The following is a 21,171-nucleotide window of genomic DNA, read 5'->3' on the forward strand; positions in this document are numbered from 1 at the left end:
CTCAGAGACACTTTTGCCCCAACCCCTTAGAATTCTTTCTTGATGGTCCACGGGCATCCTGAGACTGCTGGGGCTCCAGCAGAAAGGCATGATGCTAATAACACAGACCCTAAAGTCAAATTGCCAGCTCAATCACTTGCTACCTGAGGGCCTTGGTCAATTACTTTACCTTTTTAAAGTTGGTTTCCAAATCTATAAAATGATAATAAAAATAATACCTACCGCAGAATTGTGGGAGGATTCACGAAAGACACATGGTATGATATCTGGCACTTAGAGACAATGAGGATTGCTATTAGACTCATAGGTTTTTGCAGCTAACATGAAAGTGGGTATCCCACTAGAGTCACACCTGGTTTCAAGTCCTAGTTCCCTCTCTGACTGGCTGTGTGGACCTGGATAATTCACTCAGTCCCTCTGGAGCTTAGTAACTAATCATAACATGAGGACGATAATATATACTTCATGTGTTCTGAATAAAGATCATGTTACATAGTAGAGATGAGAGTGCACAATGTAAAGGCATCGGCTGCTGCTTGCTTTTTCCATAGGAACGAACACACAGAAAACAATTGCAAAGATTTTATTTAGCGGCTTTCTGTGCTTGGCACTTAGAAACAGAGTTCCGTGCATAAGGGCAAATTTTTATACACCTTTTCTTCATACATATTTTACAAACCCTTTTTATTGCCCCCTTTTTTAATATTCATAATGCTGGATTCCCCACTAGGCACATAAATACACTTATCTACAAACACCTCAAAACCAAAAATCTTAATAATATCTGTATTCTTTTACTTAGTATTACTTGCATTTCCACACCACTTAAAAAGTTTAGCTTGTACCAAACTTCAGTTGTTTTCTTATCATTAAAGGATTTGAAGGGGAAGGGAAAGATGAAGGAAAAAATCCAAAACTTCAAAATTGCAATGAACTATTTGATTAAAAAAAAAAATGGCGATCTAAGGGCAGGTGGAAGGATGCAGAAGACCCATCTGCAATTCTCTGGAACATGACAGGACTCCTCCTGCCACAGGGGCGATGGGCAGGTGATCCAGGTCAGGCGTCTGGACCTGGCGTTCGGAAGGCCAGACCTCCATTTGTCACCTCTGTTCTTGGTATCATCTGTCGGGATGATAAAACTCTTCCTTCCTCACACTCTTTCTATTTCCTTTCCCCTGCCAGGCTGCATGCTCTGGAATCGGCACTTCCTGTGTGGCACCCCTCTCTTCTGGATCACAATGGTCAGAACTGTGGGATGAAGACGCATTCCTTGCCCCGGTGCTTCTCACCAGTGCCCTGACCATGCACAGTGTCCCAGAGAGGTTTACTCCTCAATGACTTCATGGTTCTTTCCGTAACCTGTGGGGGGTGGCGGGGAGGGGGAGAAACAAACCCAAACCACATTTCCTTGGTGAATTAAAACTCTTATCGTTGCTCTCACTTCATCATTCAGTCTTGCTCTCCACCTCTCTCTTGGTCTCTGTTCGTTCTCCTTTCTCTCTCTCTCTCTTTCATCTGCTCTTATTCCCTCTTTTCACGGGCACCACTGGGAACATCAATGACAGCACACCAATGGAAGAGAGCCAATGTTCAAAAGCAATCTTTTTCAGGAAGCCCAGTCCAGTTGTAGTACTGATGTCTTTCCACCGTCATTGACTGGAAGGGGTTCCAGGATACACGGTTCATTCCAGAAACAGGGTAAGCTGCAGAGGAGAAACGTTGGCAGCTACTGCTGGCCCAGTCCATCTACTGTTGTACATAGACAAATTTTTGGTGGAAGCACCCATGCTGGGCTTCCCTCCACAGAGTTCACCCAGTTTCGAGTCAGTGTGCATGTATGTTTGTGTATGGATGAGTTTGTGTATGAATATATATGTATGTGTGTATGCATGCATGCACATATGTATGTGTGTATGTATGTATAGACCTGTATTTGTGTGTGGGTAATTTTCATGACTGCTACATGCTAGCATCTCCCTTAACATTATTATAAAATGATTATTCAGTTTCTTCAAAGGCCACTCTGGAGAGACGATGCTTTATAAAACTAAGATTTGGGAAGGCAGGAGAATGGCCACTGAGTCAGAGATGATTCCACCACAAGTATCCTTCAGTGGCTTAAATGTCTCTTGTTCTTGGGTATGTGCTTTCCTCCTCCAGTAAATAAAAAAAATAATAATAATACACAGTTCCTGTTTTTCAAAGGCGTTGGGCTCCCAAAGAGGAGGATCTGCCCATGGAGACTCTGGGGCCTTGGCTGCTGTAGGCTCCGTGGTGCTAGGACTGGCCACTAAACCATGTGAACGGACATCTGGGAGGAGGAGCCTGGGACCGCCCCATACTGCCGGCCATCACAGGTGTTAGTCGCCTGCTGATTATTGGCTGAGGGGCTAATCATGTGCATGCCATGCTCCATCCCTGTAGGCAGGTACTGCCTCTCTCCAAAGGCCCCATTGGAAGGAGAAGAACAGAGTAAAGTGCTTTGAGAGGTGCTCAGTTTTTCTGGGCTTGCAGCTAGCCTTGGGGAAGTGGGGAAATTGTATCCATATAGATTATAAGGGTTGTGGAGAGAGAAGGCATTGTAGGAGCTCTGCTGCATGTGGCTGCCCCCAAACATGTGTGGTGATGAGGAGCTGGAGGCTGCATTGCCTGCCTGCATGACATACTGAAACTGGGAAGTGGGGAAGGACCCCAGCTGGCCACCGTAGGCTTCCATCTTGCTGTTGCTAGGCAACGAGGAAGGAGTAGGTATTCCTGAGATCAGGGATGGAGTCCTCTGGGGCATGAAGGTTTCGGAGGGCTGAGGGGCTGAAGCAGTGCCACTCTGGAGCCTGTTGTAGCCACTGTCACTCAGCCCTGGGTAGCTCTGCAAGGCAGCCATGTTGCTTCGGGCACACGGTGGATAATCAGAGAGGTTTAGGTTACACAGCTGGCTCTCTCGGCAGCCCACGTTGAAAGTGTTGGGGGCCAGATGAAATGTTGGAGGAGAACAGGATGGAGATAAAAGATGAGAAGAAGCTGAAGGGGATGGTGTCCCAGTGCTGGAGGTGGTTGGGGAAGTGCCTGTGCTGCCTCCTGAAAAATAAAACATAAATACCGTTGAGACATGAGAATCACCTGAAGGGCTTGTTAAAACACAGATCGCTGATTCTACCCCAGAGTTTCTAATTCTGTAGGTCTAGGACAGGGTCCGAGAATTTGCAACAAGTTCTCAGATGATACTGAGGTAGCTGGTCCAGGGACCACTCTTTGGTTAGAGGATGTCCGGGTCCCTTTTATCTCCTAAAATACCTGAACTTGTATTTGAGAGAGTTGTTCTAATAACCTGGGGAAATTAGAACTGGGTTGGTGGCTGATGCACCGACAGACAGAGGGCCAGTTTAACCCAGTCTACTTCAAATGTGTTCTAAGGTAATTTAAGAAGGTCAAAAATGACCTTTCCAAGCCTCCCCTTTACTGGGCTGGGGAGCAGCAGTGCTGCACCCACTTCCTGTCTCATCTACTGGAAGTTGAAGGCAGTGCTGAGTATCAGGGTTACTGGACCTTTCATGTGAATTCCAGAATGGGCAGCTACTTTGTCTTCCATAGTCAATCTCCCATGATGGAATTTCTCTATCAGGGCAAGGTTGGGACTTTCCCAGAATTGTTGAGAGCTGTGATTCTCAAGGAGCATGTTATCCTTTAGGTCATCCACAACTCATGCAGGGGGTCCTAGAACATGAGCTGCTCTACAAGGGTAAAAGGCTGCTCCTTTTAAGTAGAAGGGAGAAGGAATAAGGTTTTTAACAGTGAGAAAAAATGTGAAGAAAATCAGCAGGATTCCAAAAATATAGGGATACAAAGAAGCCATCCACAGTGTACCAGGGAGGAAGGTCCAGATGTGCAAGCTGAGAGGCAGCTACCTCAAAGAGAAACCCAAAGCTAATTTTTAGCACAGGAAAAAAAAAAAAAAAACAGATTCACAGAAAGATAGACAAGATGAAAAGGCAGAGGGCTATATACCAGATGAAGGAACAAGAAAAAAACCCAGAAAAACAACTAAATGAAGTGGAGAGAGGCAACCTTCCAGAAAAAGAATTCAGAATAATGATAGTGAAGATGATCCAGGACCTCGGAATAAGAATGGAGGCAAAGATCGAGAAGATGCAAGAAATGATTAACAAAGACCTAGAAGAATTAAAGAACAAACAAACAGAGATGACCAATACAATAACTGAAATGAAAACTACACTAGAAGGAATCAATAGCAGAATAACTGAGGCAGAAGAACAGATAAGTGACCTGGAAGACAGAATGGTGGAATTCACTGCTGCGGAACAGACTAAAGAAAAAAGAATGAAAAGAAATGAAGACAGCCTAAGAGACCTCTGGGATAACATTAAACACAACAGCATTCGCATTATAGGGGTCCCAGAAGGAGAAGAGAGAGAGAAAGGACCAGAGAAAATATTTGATGAGATTATAGCCAAAAACTTCCCTAACATGGGAAAGGAAATAGCCACCCAAGTCCAAGAAGCGCAGAGAGTCCCATACAGGATAAACCCAAGGAGAAACACACCGAGACACATAGTAATCAAATTGTCAAAAATTAAAGACAAAGAAAAATTATTGAAAGCAGCAAGGGAAAAATGACAAGTAACATACAAAGGAACTCCCATAAGGTTAACAGCTGATTTCTCAGCAGAAACTCTACAAGCCAGAAGGGAGTGGCATGATATATTTAAAATGATGAAAGGGAAGAACCTACAACCAAGATTACTCTACCCGGCAAGGATCTCATTTAGAGTCAATGGAGAAATCAAAAGCTTTACAGACAAGCAAAAGCTAAGAGAATTCAGCACCACCAAACCAGCTCTACAACAAATGCTAAAGGAACTTCTCTAAGTCGGAAACACAAGAGAAGAAAAGGACCTACAAAAACAAACCCAAACCAATTAAGAAAATGGTCATAGGAACATACATATCGATAATTACCTTAAACGTGAATGGATTAAATGCTCCAACCAAAAGACACAGGCTTGCTGAATGGATACAAAAATAAGACCCATATATATGCTGTCTACAAGAGACCCACTTCAGACCTAGGGACACATACAGACTGAAAGTGAGGGAATGGAAAAAGATAATCCATGCAAATGGAAATCAAAAGAAAGCTGGAGTAGCTATACTCATATCAGATAAAATAGACTTTAAAATAAAGAATGTTACAAGAGACAAGGAAGGACACTACATAATGATCAAGGGATCAATCCAAGAAGAAGATATAACAATTAGAAATATATATGCACCCAACATAGGAGCACCTCAATACGTAAGGCAACTGCTAACAGCTGTAAAAGAGGAAATTGACAGTAACACAATAATAGTGGGGGACTTTAACACCTCACTTACACCAATGGACAGATCATCCAAAATGAAAATAAATAAGGAAATGCAAGCTTTAAGTGACACAATAGACCAGATAGATTTAATTGATATTTATAGGACATTCCATCCAAAAACAGCAGATTACACTTTCTTCTCAAGTGTGCACAGAACATTCTCCAGGATAGATCACATCTTGGGTCACAAATCAAGCCTCAGTAAATTTAAGAAAATTGAAATCATATCAAGCATCTTTTCTGACCACAACCCTATGAGATTAGAAATGAATTACAGGGAAAAGAATGTAAAAAACACAAACACATGGAGACTAAACAATACGTTACTAAATAACCAAGAGATCACTGAAGAAATCAAAGAGGAAATCAAAAAATACCTAGAGACAAATGACAATGAAAACACGACGACCCAAAACCTATGGGATGCAGCAAAAGCAGATCTAAGAGGGAAGTTTATAGCTATACAAGCCTACCTCAAGAAACAAGAAAAATCTCAAGTAAACAATCTAATCTTACACCTAAAGAAACTAGAGAAAAAAGAACAAACAAAACCCAAAGTTAGCAGAAGGAAGGAAATCATAAAGATCAGAGCAGAAATAAATGAAATAGAAACAAAGAAAACAACAGCAAAGGTCAATAAAACTAAAAGCTGGTTCTTTGAGAAGATAAATAAAATTGATAAGCCATTAGCCAGACTCATCAAGAAAAAGAGGGAGAGGACTCAAATCAATAAAATCAGAAATGAAAAAGGAGAAGTTACAACAGACACCACAGAAATACAAAGCATCCTAAGAGACTACTACAAGCAACTCTATGCCAATAAAATGCACAACCTGGAAGAAATGGACAAATTCTTAGCAAGGTATAACCTTCCAAGACTGAACCAGGAAGAAACAGAAAATACGAACAGACCAATCACAAGTAATGAAATTGAAACTGTGATTAAAAATCTTCCAGCAAACAAAAGTCCAGGACCAGATGGCTTCACAGGTGAATTCTATGACACATTTAGAGAAGAGCTAACACCCATCCTTCTCAAAGTCTTCCAGAAAATTGCAGAGGAAGGAACACTCCCAAACTCATTCTATGAGACCACCATGACCCTGATACCAAAACCAGACAAAGATACTACAAAAAAAGAAAATTACAGACCAATATCACTAATGAACATAGATGCAAAACTCCTCAACAAAATACTAGCAAACAGAATCCAGCAACACATTAAAAGGATCATACACCATGATCAAGTGGGATTTATCCCAGGGATGCAAGGATTCTTCAGTATATGCAAATCGATCAATGTGATACACCATATTAACAAATTGAAGAATAAAAACCATATGATCATCTCAATAGATGCAGAAAAAGCTTTTGACAAAATTCAACACCCATTTATGATAAAAACTCTCCAGAAAGTGGGCATAGAGGGAACCTACCTCAACATAATAAAGGCCATATACGACAAACCCACAGCAAACCTCATTCTCAATGGTGAAAGACAGAAAGCATTTCCTCTAAGATCAGGAACGAGACAAGGATGTCCACTCTCACCACTATTATTCAACATAGTTTTGGAAGTCCTAGCCATGGCAATCAGAGAAGAAAAAGAAATAAAGGGAATACAAATTGGAAAAGAAGAAGTAAAACTGTCACTGTTTGCAGATGACATGATACTATACATAGAGAATCCTAAAAATGCCACCAGAAAACTACTAGAGCTAATCAATGAATTTGGTAAAGTTGCAGGATACAAAATTAATGCACAGAAATCTCTTGCATTCCTATACACTAATGATGAAAAATCTGAAAGAGAAATTATGGAAACACTCCCATTTACCATTGCAACAAAAAGAATAAAATACCTAGGAATAAACCTTCCTAGGGAGACAAAAGACCTGTATGCAGAAAACTATAAGACACTGATGAAAGAAATTAAAGATGATACCAACAGATGGAGAGATATACAATGTTCTTGGATTGGAAGAATCAATATTGTGAAAATGACTGTACTACCCAAAGCAATCTACAGATTCAATGCAATCCCTATCAAATTACCAATGGCATTTTTTACGGAGCTAGAACAAATCATCTTAAAATTTGTATGGAGACACAAAAGACCCTGAATAGCCAAAGCAGTCTTGAGGGAAAAAAACGGAGCTGGAGGAATCAGACTCCCTGACTTCAGACTATACTACAAAGCTACAGTAATCAAGACAATATGGTACTGGCACAAAAACAGAAACATAGATCAATGAAACAAGATAGAAAGCCCAGAGATAAACCCATGCACCTATGGTCAACTAATCTATGACAAAGGAGGCAAAGATATACAATGGAGAAAAGACAGTCTCTTCAATAAGTGGTGCTGGGAAAACTGGACAGCTACATGTAAAAGAATGAAATTAGAACACTCCCTAACACCATACACAAAAATAAACTTAAAATGGATTAGAGACCTAAATGTAAGACCGGACACTATGAAACTCTTAGAGGAAAACATAGGAAGAACACTCTTTGACATAAATCACAGCAAGATCTTTTTTGATCCACCTCCTAGAGTAATGGAAATAAAACCAAAAATAAACAAATGGGACCTAATGAAACTTCAAAGCTTTTGCACAGCAAAGGAAACCATAAACAAGATGAAAAGACAACCGACAGAATGGGAGAAAATATTTGCAAATGATGCAACCAACAAGCACTTAATTTCCAAAATATATTAAAAGCTCATACAACTCAATAACAAGAAAACCAAAAACCCAACCAAAAAATGGGCAGAAAACCTAAATAGACACTTCTCCAAAGAAGACATACAGACAGCCACGAAGCACATGAAAAGATGCTCAACATCCCTAATTATTAGAGAAATGCAAGTAAAAAGTATAGTGAGATATCACCTCACACCAGTTAGAATGGGCATCATCAGAAAATCTACAAACAACAAATGCTGGAGAGGGTGTGGAGAAAAGGGAACTCTCTTGCACTGTTGTTGGGAATGTAAATTGATACAGCCACTATGCAGAACAATATGGAGGTTCCTTAAAGAACTAAAAATAGAATTACCATATGACCCAGCAATCCCACTACTGGGCATATACCCAGAGAAAACCATAATTCAAAAAGACATATGCACCCCAATGTCCATTGCAGCACTATTTACAATAGCCAGGTCATGGAAGCAACCTAAATGCCCATCGACAGACGAATGGATACAGAAGATGTGGTACATATATACAACGGAATATTACTCAGCCATAAAAAGGAACGAAATTGAGTCTTTTGTTGAGACGTGGATGGATCTAGAGACTGTCATACAGAGTGAAGTAAGTCAGAAAGAGAAAAACAAATATCGTATATTAACACATGTATGTGGAACCTGGAAAAATGGTACAGATGAACCGGGTTGCAGGGCAGAAGTTGAGACACAGATGTAGAGAACAAATGTATGGACACCAAGGGGGGAAAACCGCGGTGGGGTGGGGATGGTGGTGTGCTGAATTGGGCGATTGGGATTGACATGTATACAGTGATGTGTATAAAATTGATGACTGATTAAAAAAAAAAAAAACAGCCTACCTCCACAGATATTGTAGCAATTTTGGCTGTAGAAATACAAATTTAGCTCTTGTTAATGGTTTTTTTCAGAGTTAAATTTTTTTACAAAGCCCAACCAATATCATCTCTTGCTTGGTCAAAAGAATTTCCCCAATGAACTTCCAAGGTAGAACTGGATTTAGATATAAACAGCTCCTGATTTTAGAATCATTTCAGGAAATTCTCCTTCTCTGTTTCTTGTTTATATCTTAAATTCCCTTAAGAGAAGTAAAAAGATTTTTATTCCACAAATTGAGATAAGGCCAACATTGTAAATACCATTGGAGAAGTAAGCCTGACCATGGAAGGAAGGGCATCAAGCCTGATTCTAGGTTCACTGGCCTCCATACAGCTCCTGACCACAGGCAAGGCAGGCTACGTCTTAAATCTCATCTGTGAAACAAGGGCTCGAACTGATAGGCTTCAGTTTCTGTCCTTTTCAGAATTTATGTCTGAGGATTAAATTTCTGCTAAAGTGTGAATGGCCAGTAACAAGTACTTTCCAAGGAATCATTTAAGCATGAGGAAGTTCTTGAAGGGGAAAGCTAGGAAGGATGAGGAAAAACACACTTCTTATTTTTGTAACACTGAACAGCCTAGCCTACAGTGACTTATGTGAAGCTCAGGGATTCATTTTCTGCCGGCGTGGGGTTCCTCTTTGAGGCGTCCTACGCATTTTCTCCCTCTTCCACCCTAAATGCCAGGCACTTCAGTGAAATAAGTGCTATGGTACAAATAGAGAAACTCAACTCCAGCTGTAAAGAGATTTGTGTTTTATGGGATGTGTATCTGGTCTCCTCTCTTTGAAAGTCTGTCCTTGCCCTCCCAGATCTGGTGTTTATGTGGTCCTGGAGGAGACCCCCCGTTCAGCAGGCTGTACTGTCCCGTTATAGGTATGCTCCATCAGGCCCGAGCCCTAGCCCTGCAGCAGGAAGTGCAAGATGCAGCAGATGACTTTTTACAACCCTAAATGGTTTTCTCGGATGGCCCAAGATGGAACGAATGGTACTGATTTAAGGCCTCAATTGGTTTCACTAGAAAAAAATAAGACGGGAACTATTAACAAGTTACAGGGATTTCTGCTGAGCAGATGAGAGGCACATGTTAAAAAGTTTGTAGTCAGCTTGCTTTGGCTTTCAAATGACACTCACTGGAAATGAGACTTGGTGGCCTGCTGAGCTTCAGGGGGAGAGAGTGCCCATACAAGCTAGTGTTTGAAGAGGCAGAGCAAGCCTGCCCAAGAGAAGGTCACATGGCTTCCATTCCCTTTGAAGAAATGCTCTTATGCACGTAAAAATACCCAGTACAGATAACAGCCATTTTTCAAAGTCCACACAGAGAGAGAAGACTATGGCACTCGTTTTGCAGAGAAGCAAACCGAGATACTGAGAAGTCTTTACTCTCATGATCTAACAGCTTGTCAGCTGTTAAACAAGATTGGGAGCGCCGGCCAAGTGCTAAATAAGCAGAAGGAGGCAGGCTGCCCTCCCTGTGCATTTCAACACAGCTGCGTAGAGGCCTCTCATCCCAGAAGAGCCAGGGCCGAGTGGGAGGCCAGGCCACTCTGATACAGAGGGGTCAGAGCTGCCTCTCAAAGGAAAGCAGGCCTCCCTTTCCTGCGTGGCCTTCTCTTCTTTCCCTTATTCCCCTCTGTGCTCACTGGGTCTGGGAGTCTTGATTTAAACTTCATTAAATGGATGAATGTGGACTACAGAGTCAGACAAGCCCAGTTCTAATCCCAGCTGTCTTACTGATTATGGAACCTTAGCAAGTGAGCTTCTCCATATAAATGGAATTTTGAATATCGACCTTGTAAGTATGTATTGAGAATTAGATGAAATAATACAGATTACAAAGTGCACACAGGCATAAAAATGTGTTTCCTTTTCTTTTCTATCAGTGAAAAAGGAGTGAAGGAAAGGGAAAGGCATCTTAGGGCATTTGGGTCCTAATGGGGATGGCTGTGGGGTGTTGGCCTCTGTCCATGGAGAAGAGCATCTCAGCCTCTCCACACTCTGGGGAGCATCATGTCACAGCCAACTGCCTGGATGTAACAGGCCACAGGAGCCTTCAGAACTGTGAATGATGGAGCACTGGACACCCACTGGGCCCATATCCCCAAGGCTAAACCAACTCTGTTTCCTCTCCAAACGATCGGCCCCTTCCCCCTCACTCCCCACCTGGGATGGAAATGAGATGCCCCATGTCTCCATCTCTTCTCAGATCAGATCAAGCAAAGTGGAATTGAACACAAACAGGTAGGTTGGTGTCTTTCCCACTATCCTCAGAGGTCTTACTCCACATCTGAGAGGTGACTAAAATGTAATGCTCTAAGTAGCTGAAAACTCTCCAGCGTTTCAGGACCAATCCTCCACCACCCCACTTCCCTGCATCCTATTTTACCCATGGCCCAAAGTGACAAGGTACCCGAAATTCATATGCAACATTAACTTGCTCCAATATTCAAAGCTAACAGTCAAAATGACCAAAAAGAATACATGTTTAGCAGCGATTCCATACGAAGACAATAACCTAGAATATACTTGTGTACCATGAAGACAAATTAAATGTGACCATGAAAATCCTGAATACCAAACCTGCTGACTTTTGCATCTTTAGATTGATCACTTCCAGACTGTAACATGGAGGCTTTCACGTACAGTTCCCTTTTGGGTTTATTTTGTTGTGCTTTCCGCCCCCTCACCAAAAAAAAAAAAAAAATCGAAAAACAGTGAAACAAAACCCCATCTGGGCTTGTGAAGAATAAATTTCCATGTAATTACTTGGTGCCACGAACCAGACTCTTCTGTCATATAACTTGATGGCATCTGTCCCTGAGGAGTGCTGATTCACTGTGTGTCCTTGAGTAGCCTTCTTCAAGGCTTTCAAACAGGTAAGAGGTAAAATGTCAGCACCCTATGGACTGATCCCAGGGAATAAACCCAGAGGCCATAAAGTTTAACGATCAGAGCCCAGTTCATCCCAACTAAGGAATTCCCCTTAGTTGAAATAAGTACCCTTCTCAAAAGGCAAATGTGAAACATTATAGTGCTAATGGGAATTGCCTGCTTTCAATCCTAGAAAGATTCCTAGTGCATCCTTCTCCATAAGATTTAAAGATATGCATAGATCCAAACCTCTTCCCTTTAGAATAGCTTTTAATATATTCACCCATTCTCATTTTTCACATTGGTCCCCTGGGTTCTGAGTCTCTCTGCTTCTTCAATGGCCCTATTTCACACCTATCGCATTCCCTAGGTGGAATACCCCCCACTTTTTCACTTTCCATTAACTTGCTTGTTTTCCCTGCTACTTGTTTTACTGCCTTCCCTGCTGCGGTTTACATCTGTTGTTATTGTCATTTAGAACTAATCTGCCTCTCTCCTGGCAACAGTACCATTTTCCCACTGAGAGACACCCCCTTTCCCACTCTTACCCCTTCACCTGTGCCTCCAGGGAAGGCATGCGACTCATGCCTGGACAATCTCAGCATCCCCACCCCCTGCCACAGTAATTAATTCAGTGGTATCCCAATTAGACTCAATGAGACTCAGTGAGATTTTGCTGGAAATCTTGAGAGAGAGGCACATGACCCTTCCCATCCGATTTAAGCCTAAAAACATGCAGGTACCAGGGATGCTGGTAGCTATGTCACCACCCTGCGGAGCCCGAGAATGAAGTCAGGTGAGAGATGATAATGGCTTGGAGTGGGGTGGCAGCAAGGGAGACTAGAGACGTGGGCAGAATCAAGAACCTGGTAAAGGTTGGATACGGTGGGTAAGGAGGGAGGGAACCGTCTAAGGTGATTAATGGATAGTGGCGTCCTTCCCCCAGGAGAGGGCGCCAAGTCTGTGAGGTAAATCATGGACTCCATTTTGGACGCATTGAGCATAAGGGACTTCGGGCCAAAATAGAATATGAACCATTTGCTTTAATAGACTGAACTGAGATACTCTCCCCTCCTTGTCAAGAACTCCTCGCAGGCATTATTCCTTGTCTCAGGGATAAATGAGATCAGCATAAGTTGGCTACCTTTGAAACATTATAATGATCACACAGTAGTTCAAAGACTCCGTTCCCAATCTTTTTACTACTATGAATTTGCTCAGTATTTGCTGTCTTTCACTGACCAACCTCTAATTAACACAAATCAAACTGATGAAAATCCCAACACCAACAGAGACCTTCATGATCCTAATTTTTAACTGCCTGACAAACATTAAAAGATGCAAAGGTGTTGAAATCTAGTGATGTCTACCACCAGTTGAGGAGAAGGGAGGCCTTCTGTAAATGGCAGGTCTCCTATCCACAGATGGAAACATATGATCAGCTTTGGTGTTCTGGTCCAGGATGGTTCCTTTTCTCACAACAGTTGTCAGATCACTTGGAGACGCCACTCACAAAAACTCTCTCAGTTTTGGTCATACAAATAGCTCCATTGTATATATATATATCATCAGAACAACCTCATAGCAACATCAGGACATCATCAGAACAATAGGATTGAACTTGGCTCTTATTTCTTTTTACGTCTTCGTCTGTGTCACCTCACTCCACTTCTGCCAGCATAACTTACTTGTTTAGTTCATTTTGTCCTGCCACAAGCAGTGTTCAGGAAAAAGCCATTCCTGAAATATAATTCCTATCTCCAGACTCTCCAACAGTATAAACTCCTTGCTGATTCTAAATGAAGATGTTTGAAAATAAAACCATACACTTGACTTCATAAAAATGAAATATGGACCTACTATTTAGAGTTAACAGTCAAGTTGCTGACACTAAGCCATCAATTGGATGAGTAAGCTAATTTTGTGTGTGTGTGTGTGTGTGTTAAGTAAAAAGGAAGAAGGTGTGGTGGAAAGGAAAGTGCCCAGTAAGGCAGGAGATCCTCTTTGGAGTTCTCAACTTAGTTCTGCCACCACTTAACTGCAGATATGTTACGAGGCTGCTCTGTGCCTCAGTTTATTTTTGTGTTAAAGGCAGAGGCTAATGAATCCCACGCATTCTTCTCCATCAGAGAAAACAACTATATAGATCATCCATTCAATATGTTTTTGAAAATAGAAGGATTTGGATTGTTTTAAAACCATGGCTAATTCACCTAAGCACATTCCTTGAAATTTTATCAACAGATGGGTCTCAATGAAAGAGAAATTACAATGACAGCAAGGGCAAGAGGGAAAAAGCACCCTGAACTTCACTCAAGCAGAATGGTTGATCCAGTGTCCAGTAGCAACAACAGCACAAAACTGTCCCAGGGCCACGTATTTGACATCCAGATATTCATGTGCTTGAAGCAATGAGGTAATGTGGACACCTGGGTGGGTTGGTCACTTTGGATCTTTGGTTTGGTGCCAACACTGCCAATACTCTCTTCACCAAAAGGGAGTTACTACAAAATCAGTCTGCCACTGAAGCTTCCACTAGACGCTCACCACTCTTTACGTCTTCTAAGACACAAAACAGTTCGACACAGATAGCTATGTCTCTTTTCTTCATTTTATGACTGATACCGTCCAGAGTTAATGGAACTCTCAGTTTTTAAAGGAAGAGGGAATGGGCGTTGTTACTTTTACATCCTTTGCTAACGTCAAGAAACCAAGCCTCATATTTTTTAATAATGAGAATCTGGATCAAGTTCAGTGTATAGTTCAAAAATGTATTCCAATTAAACTATTTAATAGAGTCTTGGCTTTTCCTCTAGGCCCATTTCACCACCATATGTATCCAATAATTCCACACTCATTTCCCCCCATCAGCATAAAAAGGGACTCAGTGAATAAGTGTGACATTTTGGTCTGAAAGTTCAGTTTCTCTTCAACCATTGTTTCCCACATGTCAATAATAAGTCTTCAGATCAATAAATTTTCTATAGAAGCACCATGAAACCTGCTATGCTGCACACCTTAGCAATGCAGGCTCCCCTGCAGCTCCCCCATGCATGCACCTGCCCAGTGGGTCCACACGCTGGTGAAATGCAGGTAGCCATCCACAACTATCACTCCACATCTGTATCCACGCACATTTCAGGTGGCTGTGCTCCAAGATTTAATCAGAGAGTGACCCTGCCTACCCGAGCCACAGTGCCACCAAGTGACCTCATTCATTGTTCATTAAGTACTTCCTGGGTTCCAGGCCCTGGAGTAGATTTTGGGGACACAGCAGTGAACACAATGTCGCCACCAATGCTTGCTCTCAGGAACTGGCAATATCCCTGCCCATCGTCTCATACCAGCCTCTGTGATACAAACTCCTGCTTAGCTAGAGCTTGGAAAGTCAACACATAAAGCAAAGGCAGATGAGCAAGAAGCCACCTCAGAAATAAATAGGGTCAAGTAAGTGTCTTTGCATGACACGTTTTCATTTATAAAGCATGTTTATATATTAAATATATTGAATGCATTTATAAATGCATATATTAAATAAAGCATGTTATATATTAAATTCTTCACAAAAAAGAATTATCCCTCTTTGGGGTGAGGAAACGGACTCAGAGTAGAAGTAACTTGCCAAGGGTATAGAGAGAGTTAGTGGCCATCAAAGACGAAGGCCCAGATTTCCTGACTTCCATAAACCTCTGCCTCTTAAGGGCCATGTGGGCGTCAAAGCCGCAGTGACACCCTGAATACGTATCGACCCTGCTTCTATCACAGCATTATGAGGAGCAAGTCGCTTCATACGAAGGGCTTCCATTTCTCCTCCACTTATTAAAAAAAGAGATGGAAATTCTGGATCACTTGCCTCCCCGGATCCCTGTGAAGACGTACGGTCTAATCATGTTGTGAATAATTATTAATCAGAACGGCAATATTTCCTGTCCCTGGTGCATTTTCTTCTCACTTACATAAGGGGAATGAAGACAGTGATGATGATGGTGATGATAATGACAGTTAGCGTGTACTGAGGGCTTCCTGTGTTTTTAAATGCATTATCTCATTTAATCCTCACAACAATTCTATTATATTCTCCCACTATGCAGATGAGAAAACTAAATGTCAGAAAGGATGAGGGACTTGGCCAAGGTCACCAAGCTAGGCAAGAACAGTGATAAGAGCCTAACCCAAGTTGCCTCACTCCAGAGCCACTGCTTTTAATCACCATCTCCATCTTAAAACCTGAGGGAGTTCAGTCATTCAGGTTACAAAACCGAATTTAGTGTGCAAACTGCTAGAACCTCCCTGAGAAGGGAGTATAATATAATGTGTTATCAAGTCCCAGAAGGGGTTCCTACATCACAAAGCCCCAAATTCAAAAACTAGGACTCTATTAATGGCAATCATTTGACAGAACAGAAGGAGCTCCATCTGTAATTTTGATCACTGTCACTCTGGGGCAAGAGGAGGGTGGAGAGGAAAACTCACAAAGTGTCTGACATTTTGGGAAGCTTTCACTTGGGTACCCAGGGGCTTGGGTGCTGCGCCTTGGGAGAGCCAGTGGTTAAACTGAGAAAAGGAGTTGAAATCCGCCCATGAGCCATCTGTACACATGGCCACAGGCTTCCCAACCTGAGCTGCAAGAGAAGGGAGATTAGAAACTGGATGAAAAGCACACAGCAATGGAAGGGAAAAGTCCACTTCGCCCATGCACTTGAGATGGCTGTAGCTCCACATTAGCAAAAAAGGAGAGAGCACAAGTTACAAGCTTCAGAGGGGCTTGCGGCAGCTCCCTCCGCACTGTCAGACCTGAGCGATTTATTCCCATTGTCTGGAGCTAAGTTGTTTCTCATCTACAAACTAGAACAAGAAAACCGATGAGGCTGCCATGAGTAATAAATGAAATTATTATGAAGATCTCCAAATCCCAAGGGCTACATGAACGCTTAGTGATAGAAATAATCATTTCACCACCGTTACGTAACCTTGCTTTTGGGAAGGGTGAGAGAATTTGGGGTGCCAGGTGAAACACTGCCTCAGAAACCTGCTTATTTGCGCAAGTGGTGATGCTTTGGTTATTTACGGAGCTACCTAGTTCTCTTCATTCCAGGCGAGTCGGTGTAACTCGTGGCTTGGCTTGGGGCCAGATGTGCTATATTCAGTTCAGCTCCCACTCCCTCCCCAGCGCTGTCTCTAAAGCAGAGGCCTTGCCCAGGGCTTTACCTTGCTGCTTTTGCATGGTGGTGAAATCTTCAAAGGTCAGTGTGCGCACAGGGGGTCTCCAGAATGCATAAGTCTCCATGATGGCTTCCAGTCCGGTTCTACACAGAGAAAAGCCAGCAAAGGAAGTTGTAAATAATCCCAAGAAATGCATGGACTTTTTTAAAAAAAAAATCCTGAAGTGGTTTGTCTGAGAAGCAGTATATGCATAGGCACTGAGAGATACCACCACCAGGGTAAATTAGTCTGGAAGAGCACAGGTACAGATGTCGCTGGATTGCAGGAAAAAGAAGAAATTAACCCAATTCAGATTATCTGCAAGCAAGTCAGAGCTATGATGGAATTTCACTCCGACCTTTCTTCAGAGAAGGTTTGGTCTGCATGAAAAAAAAATGTTAAGTGTGTTAAAGGTCAAGGTCACTGATATCATGAATAGAGTTGAGCAGAGAGTAGCACTGACCATTTCTCTAGCACAGGATGATGTGATCATCATTACCACAACACACTGACACAGCCTGTCCCAGAGTCAACTCCACCACCGGGTATGTGGAGTCAATGAAACTGTCATATTGTTGCACCTTGAAAGGCTTCTTAAATCTTAAACAGAGACAAGCACCATAATAGAAATAGGAGAGGTAAGCACTCAAATATACTTGAGTTTCTGCTGCAACAATAAATACCTACCTGAAGGCGCAAAGAGGGTTTGGTCCCAGAAATTATACCTCAAACAAAAAGACCAATACATTTCTGCAAATGTTTATCTGTATTTTGTAATATGATAACCAAACTGGTCATTGAGAGTCATGTACTTGGGACTTCAGGAAACATCCAATATTTTACCAATGTGTTACTTTAAGGTTTCTGTTTCATTGACACTAGAAATTCCATTAATTGAACTATGTGCACACTGCCTAATTTATCCTTCAATAAATTCTATCATATATATGTATATGTATATGAGATGTTGATGAACATTGTTTGAACATAATTATCCAGGCTATCTGGATTATCTTAGACATATTCTTGCTGAATCCTCAAAACAGAATATTGGTTGGTGCCTTGTTTGAAGCTTTGAACACAGCTTCTGATTATTGACTCCTCTTTAAAACTAACTGCTTCACTTCTAGCTAAGTGGAAAGACGGGAAGTTAGGGTAGAGGAAGGTAGGAGAAGGAGGGTGGAGAAGAGTAGGTGGCATAAGTCCTTTCATTGCAAAGTTGCTGGAAAGTAACACGGTGTCCCTTCCTGGAAAAGACAAGCTTTCCCTCTTGAGATGAAACTTATGCTGCCTGTTCTTCTCCCTAGGTAATACATTTCCAGCATTCTCTTCAGTCTGGCACAGCAAGAATAAAGTGAGAAGCTTTACTTAAGTGAGAACAAATAGCCCTTCCTTATAAATGACTATAAGGTCCCCTGAGGTTCTTCTGTGATGAGCTGCTGATACACTGATTGGCTCTTTGTGTTGGAAAATTTCCTCTCTGAACTGGCCTTCCTTGCACAGTTAACTTTCTAAAGTCTTCCCTGGAATCTTGGAGGCTTTAAATACACCAATGTTGGCAAATTAAACTCTGTATTTTTAGAAGAGGTTGAGAGGAGAGGGTGTTGCATGGTGTTTATTAGCTGTTAATCTGTTAAAAGTAGGAATAGAAGACATCTCCACATAGTCACCCTACATTAATGCTGAATGCAGTACATGAAACTACTTGTGGAAAGAAAGAGTCCAGGCAATTAGGGAGCTCAGAATAATAAGGGGATAGGCAGATAAAGCCATGCTGAGCCTTGATGGATATAAAAAATAGATACGCCAGGCTTAGATCTTACTGTCCTGTTTTGGAATGTTGGGGGCTCACCAGAACATCTTAGGATTCCCTCTAATGTCACGGGAGGCTCACTGCAAATGGCAAGGTCTCTATTGTTCCACCTCCTATTCCATTCTTCCCAGCAACATGTACCAATGATGAGGACAAAATATTAGCTCAAGGACAAAGAACAGTCCCTTCTCATTTCATAATAAAGTGATAGAAGACTATGAGGTGGCTATAATACACTGATATACTGCCAATGTCATATTTATTAAAGGAATAAAAAATCAATGTTGATTTTATTTTCATAACAGGCAAAAAGACTACGGCAAAGGTATTAATAATTTTATTTAAGTAGTCAACTCTGTAGAGGATAGCGACCATTTATCCATTTATCCAAATCTAATGATACCATCTTCGATGGAGAGTTATCCAGCCTGTGTTTGAGTATTTCCCAAGGAAAATATTTAGTTTGGGGACAGATCTGTTAGAAAGTTTTTTTGAGCTTGTACTGAAGTATCTGAGGTAACTTTTACCCACTGGTTCCATTACCAATGGGTAAATGGTAAGAGTGCCAGACACTTTCCACATCCTCATCAGGAAGACCTTCCTTAACTGTTAAGAACATAATGTATGACACACCACATATGGACACACCCATGGTCCATCCAGTCTAGGTGTCTTCACAAGAAGGCTCTTTTTGGTGATGAAGTTGGGTGAGGGGTATGACTACCAAAATCTAATGGCTAAGTCTACACATTCCTAACCACACTTTACTAATCCGTTGTGGATCTCTCTCTCAGATTCATCCTGGACCTTACTGAATCTATTTATATATTCAGGGTGGATCTCTTTTTTAAAAAAATTAATCCTATTTGTTTACTATATGCCACATCTTATTTGTCCTCAAACTCCATTAAGCTTCCTTGGATAGATCTAATTGTTCAGTAGTACTAATTCTATTTATCAGGATTTGGTAAAGTGCCACAGCAAGACAAGTATTAGCTAATTCACTCTCCACCAGGTTTTCCACCTCCCAGTACTTAGCACAATGCCTATTACCTGACAAGACTTCAATTGATATGCATTAAATTAATAAGTAAAGGAATTATTTTTATTACTATTTTTATTTATTTAATATTTATTACTATTTTTATTACTGAGTCACAATTTCCTGAACTTTAACCAGCAATCATTTTTTCTAAGCCTAAAACTTAAGAAAACAACTTGATATCAAATCAAGAATCTGAAGACAGAGAGAATCCTCTATTACTGGTGACTTGGGAATTGTTTCTACATATAGCTGTTTGTGCCTTTCTTGACTCAGGTCCCAGAGAGGTTTCAGTTTTCCTTTGGTTTCTTCTTTTCTGGTCATGGAATTTCTGACCTTCAGCAGAGTCTGAGTTCCCTAGCAGAGGCCAGTCATTTATACTCTCATCTTCTCTTATAAGAATCCTTGCCAACCACCCGTTAACGTCTTCAGCCACTTGGATGTCTATTCAAAGTTTATACTGAGCAACACGTTGTTTACTTATTCATCATCATTGTATCCCAGTTTTATAAAACTTTATCTCAAGGTTCTTAAAAGTGAATTCATTGTCTAACAGATAAAAAAAGTGGTGTTAGGTAACCACATGTCATTAACATGTTCCACATGGTGGGCCTCTCCGGGTCTGCTGAACACCAGAGACCTGATGTCATCTCTTAAGTTTCCAATCAAAGATGATCAAATTGGCAAGTGTCCCCCTCTTGCTTACTTTTCCCTGTTTGCTCCAGTGACAACAGAGACCATATCCAAACCCCCTTTGTTAAGTCATTTGGCTGTAACCACCTCTCTGATTTCCAGGCCTCTTCTCTTTAGACTTTTCAGTCTGCTCACTGGCCAAACCAACAGAATGTACTGAAGAGGAGGGAGAAAAGGAAGGAGAGGAAACAAGCCAAAGAGTTCTTTTGCAAATTGATGATGCCTCGAGATCAACTGATTTGGAATAATAGCCAAAGTGCAAAGAAATATTCTTCCAACCGCCTCATTCAAAAAAAAAAAAAAAGCTGGGACCATCCCTTTGAAGTTCAGCAAATATATGATAATTATAACAATTACAAGTACATTCATGAACCTGTTAGGTAACACACCAATGCATAGTTTCTGCTTTTTATTTCTCTTGAGATAGAAAATTATTTTTATGTTCCTTTCATTTATTTTCTCTGTAATTCTGACATCTGACTCTCTTTGCTGGTGATACCGTTAACAACAGGAACCTATGCTAGGGATTGATAAGATCACTGGTTATCTCTCAAT

The 21,171-nt window shown here is 41.3% G+C and overlaps 1 protein-coding gene across 2 annotated transcripts in view; it reads right to left on the reverse strand.

Moving 5' to 3' along the window:
• Positions 1 to 567: 567 nt before the first annotated feature.
• TBX15 (T-box transcription factor 15) overlaps positions 568 to 21,171 on the reverse strand; it is a 107,814-nt gene continuing 87,210 nt past the window's right edge. For both annotated transcript variants that reach the window (XM_007169309.3, XM_007169310.2), the window contains exons 7-8: positions 17,075 to 17,172; positions 568 to 3,078 (exon numbers count right to left, since the gene is read on the reverse strand). In XM_007169309.3, coding sequence (XP_007169371.2) covers positions 2,294 to 3,078; positions 17,075 to 17,172 — 883 coding nt within the window. In that variant the 3' untranslated portion in view covers positions 568 to 2,293. The remainder of the gene's footprint in view (positions 3,079 to 17,074; positions 17,173 to 21,171) is intronic.

The sequence above is a fragment of the Balaenoptera acutorostrata genome, chromosome 1 (genome assembly GCF_949987535.1).
Source record: "Balaenoptera acutorostrata chromosome 1, mBalAcu1.1, whole genome shotgun sequence".
Classification (NCBI taxonomy): domain Eukaryota; kingdom Metazoa; phylum Chordata; class Mammalia; order Artiodactyla; family Balaenopteridae; genus Balaenoptera; species Balaenoptera acutorostrata.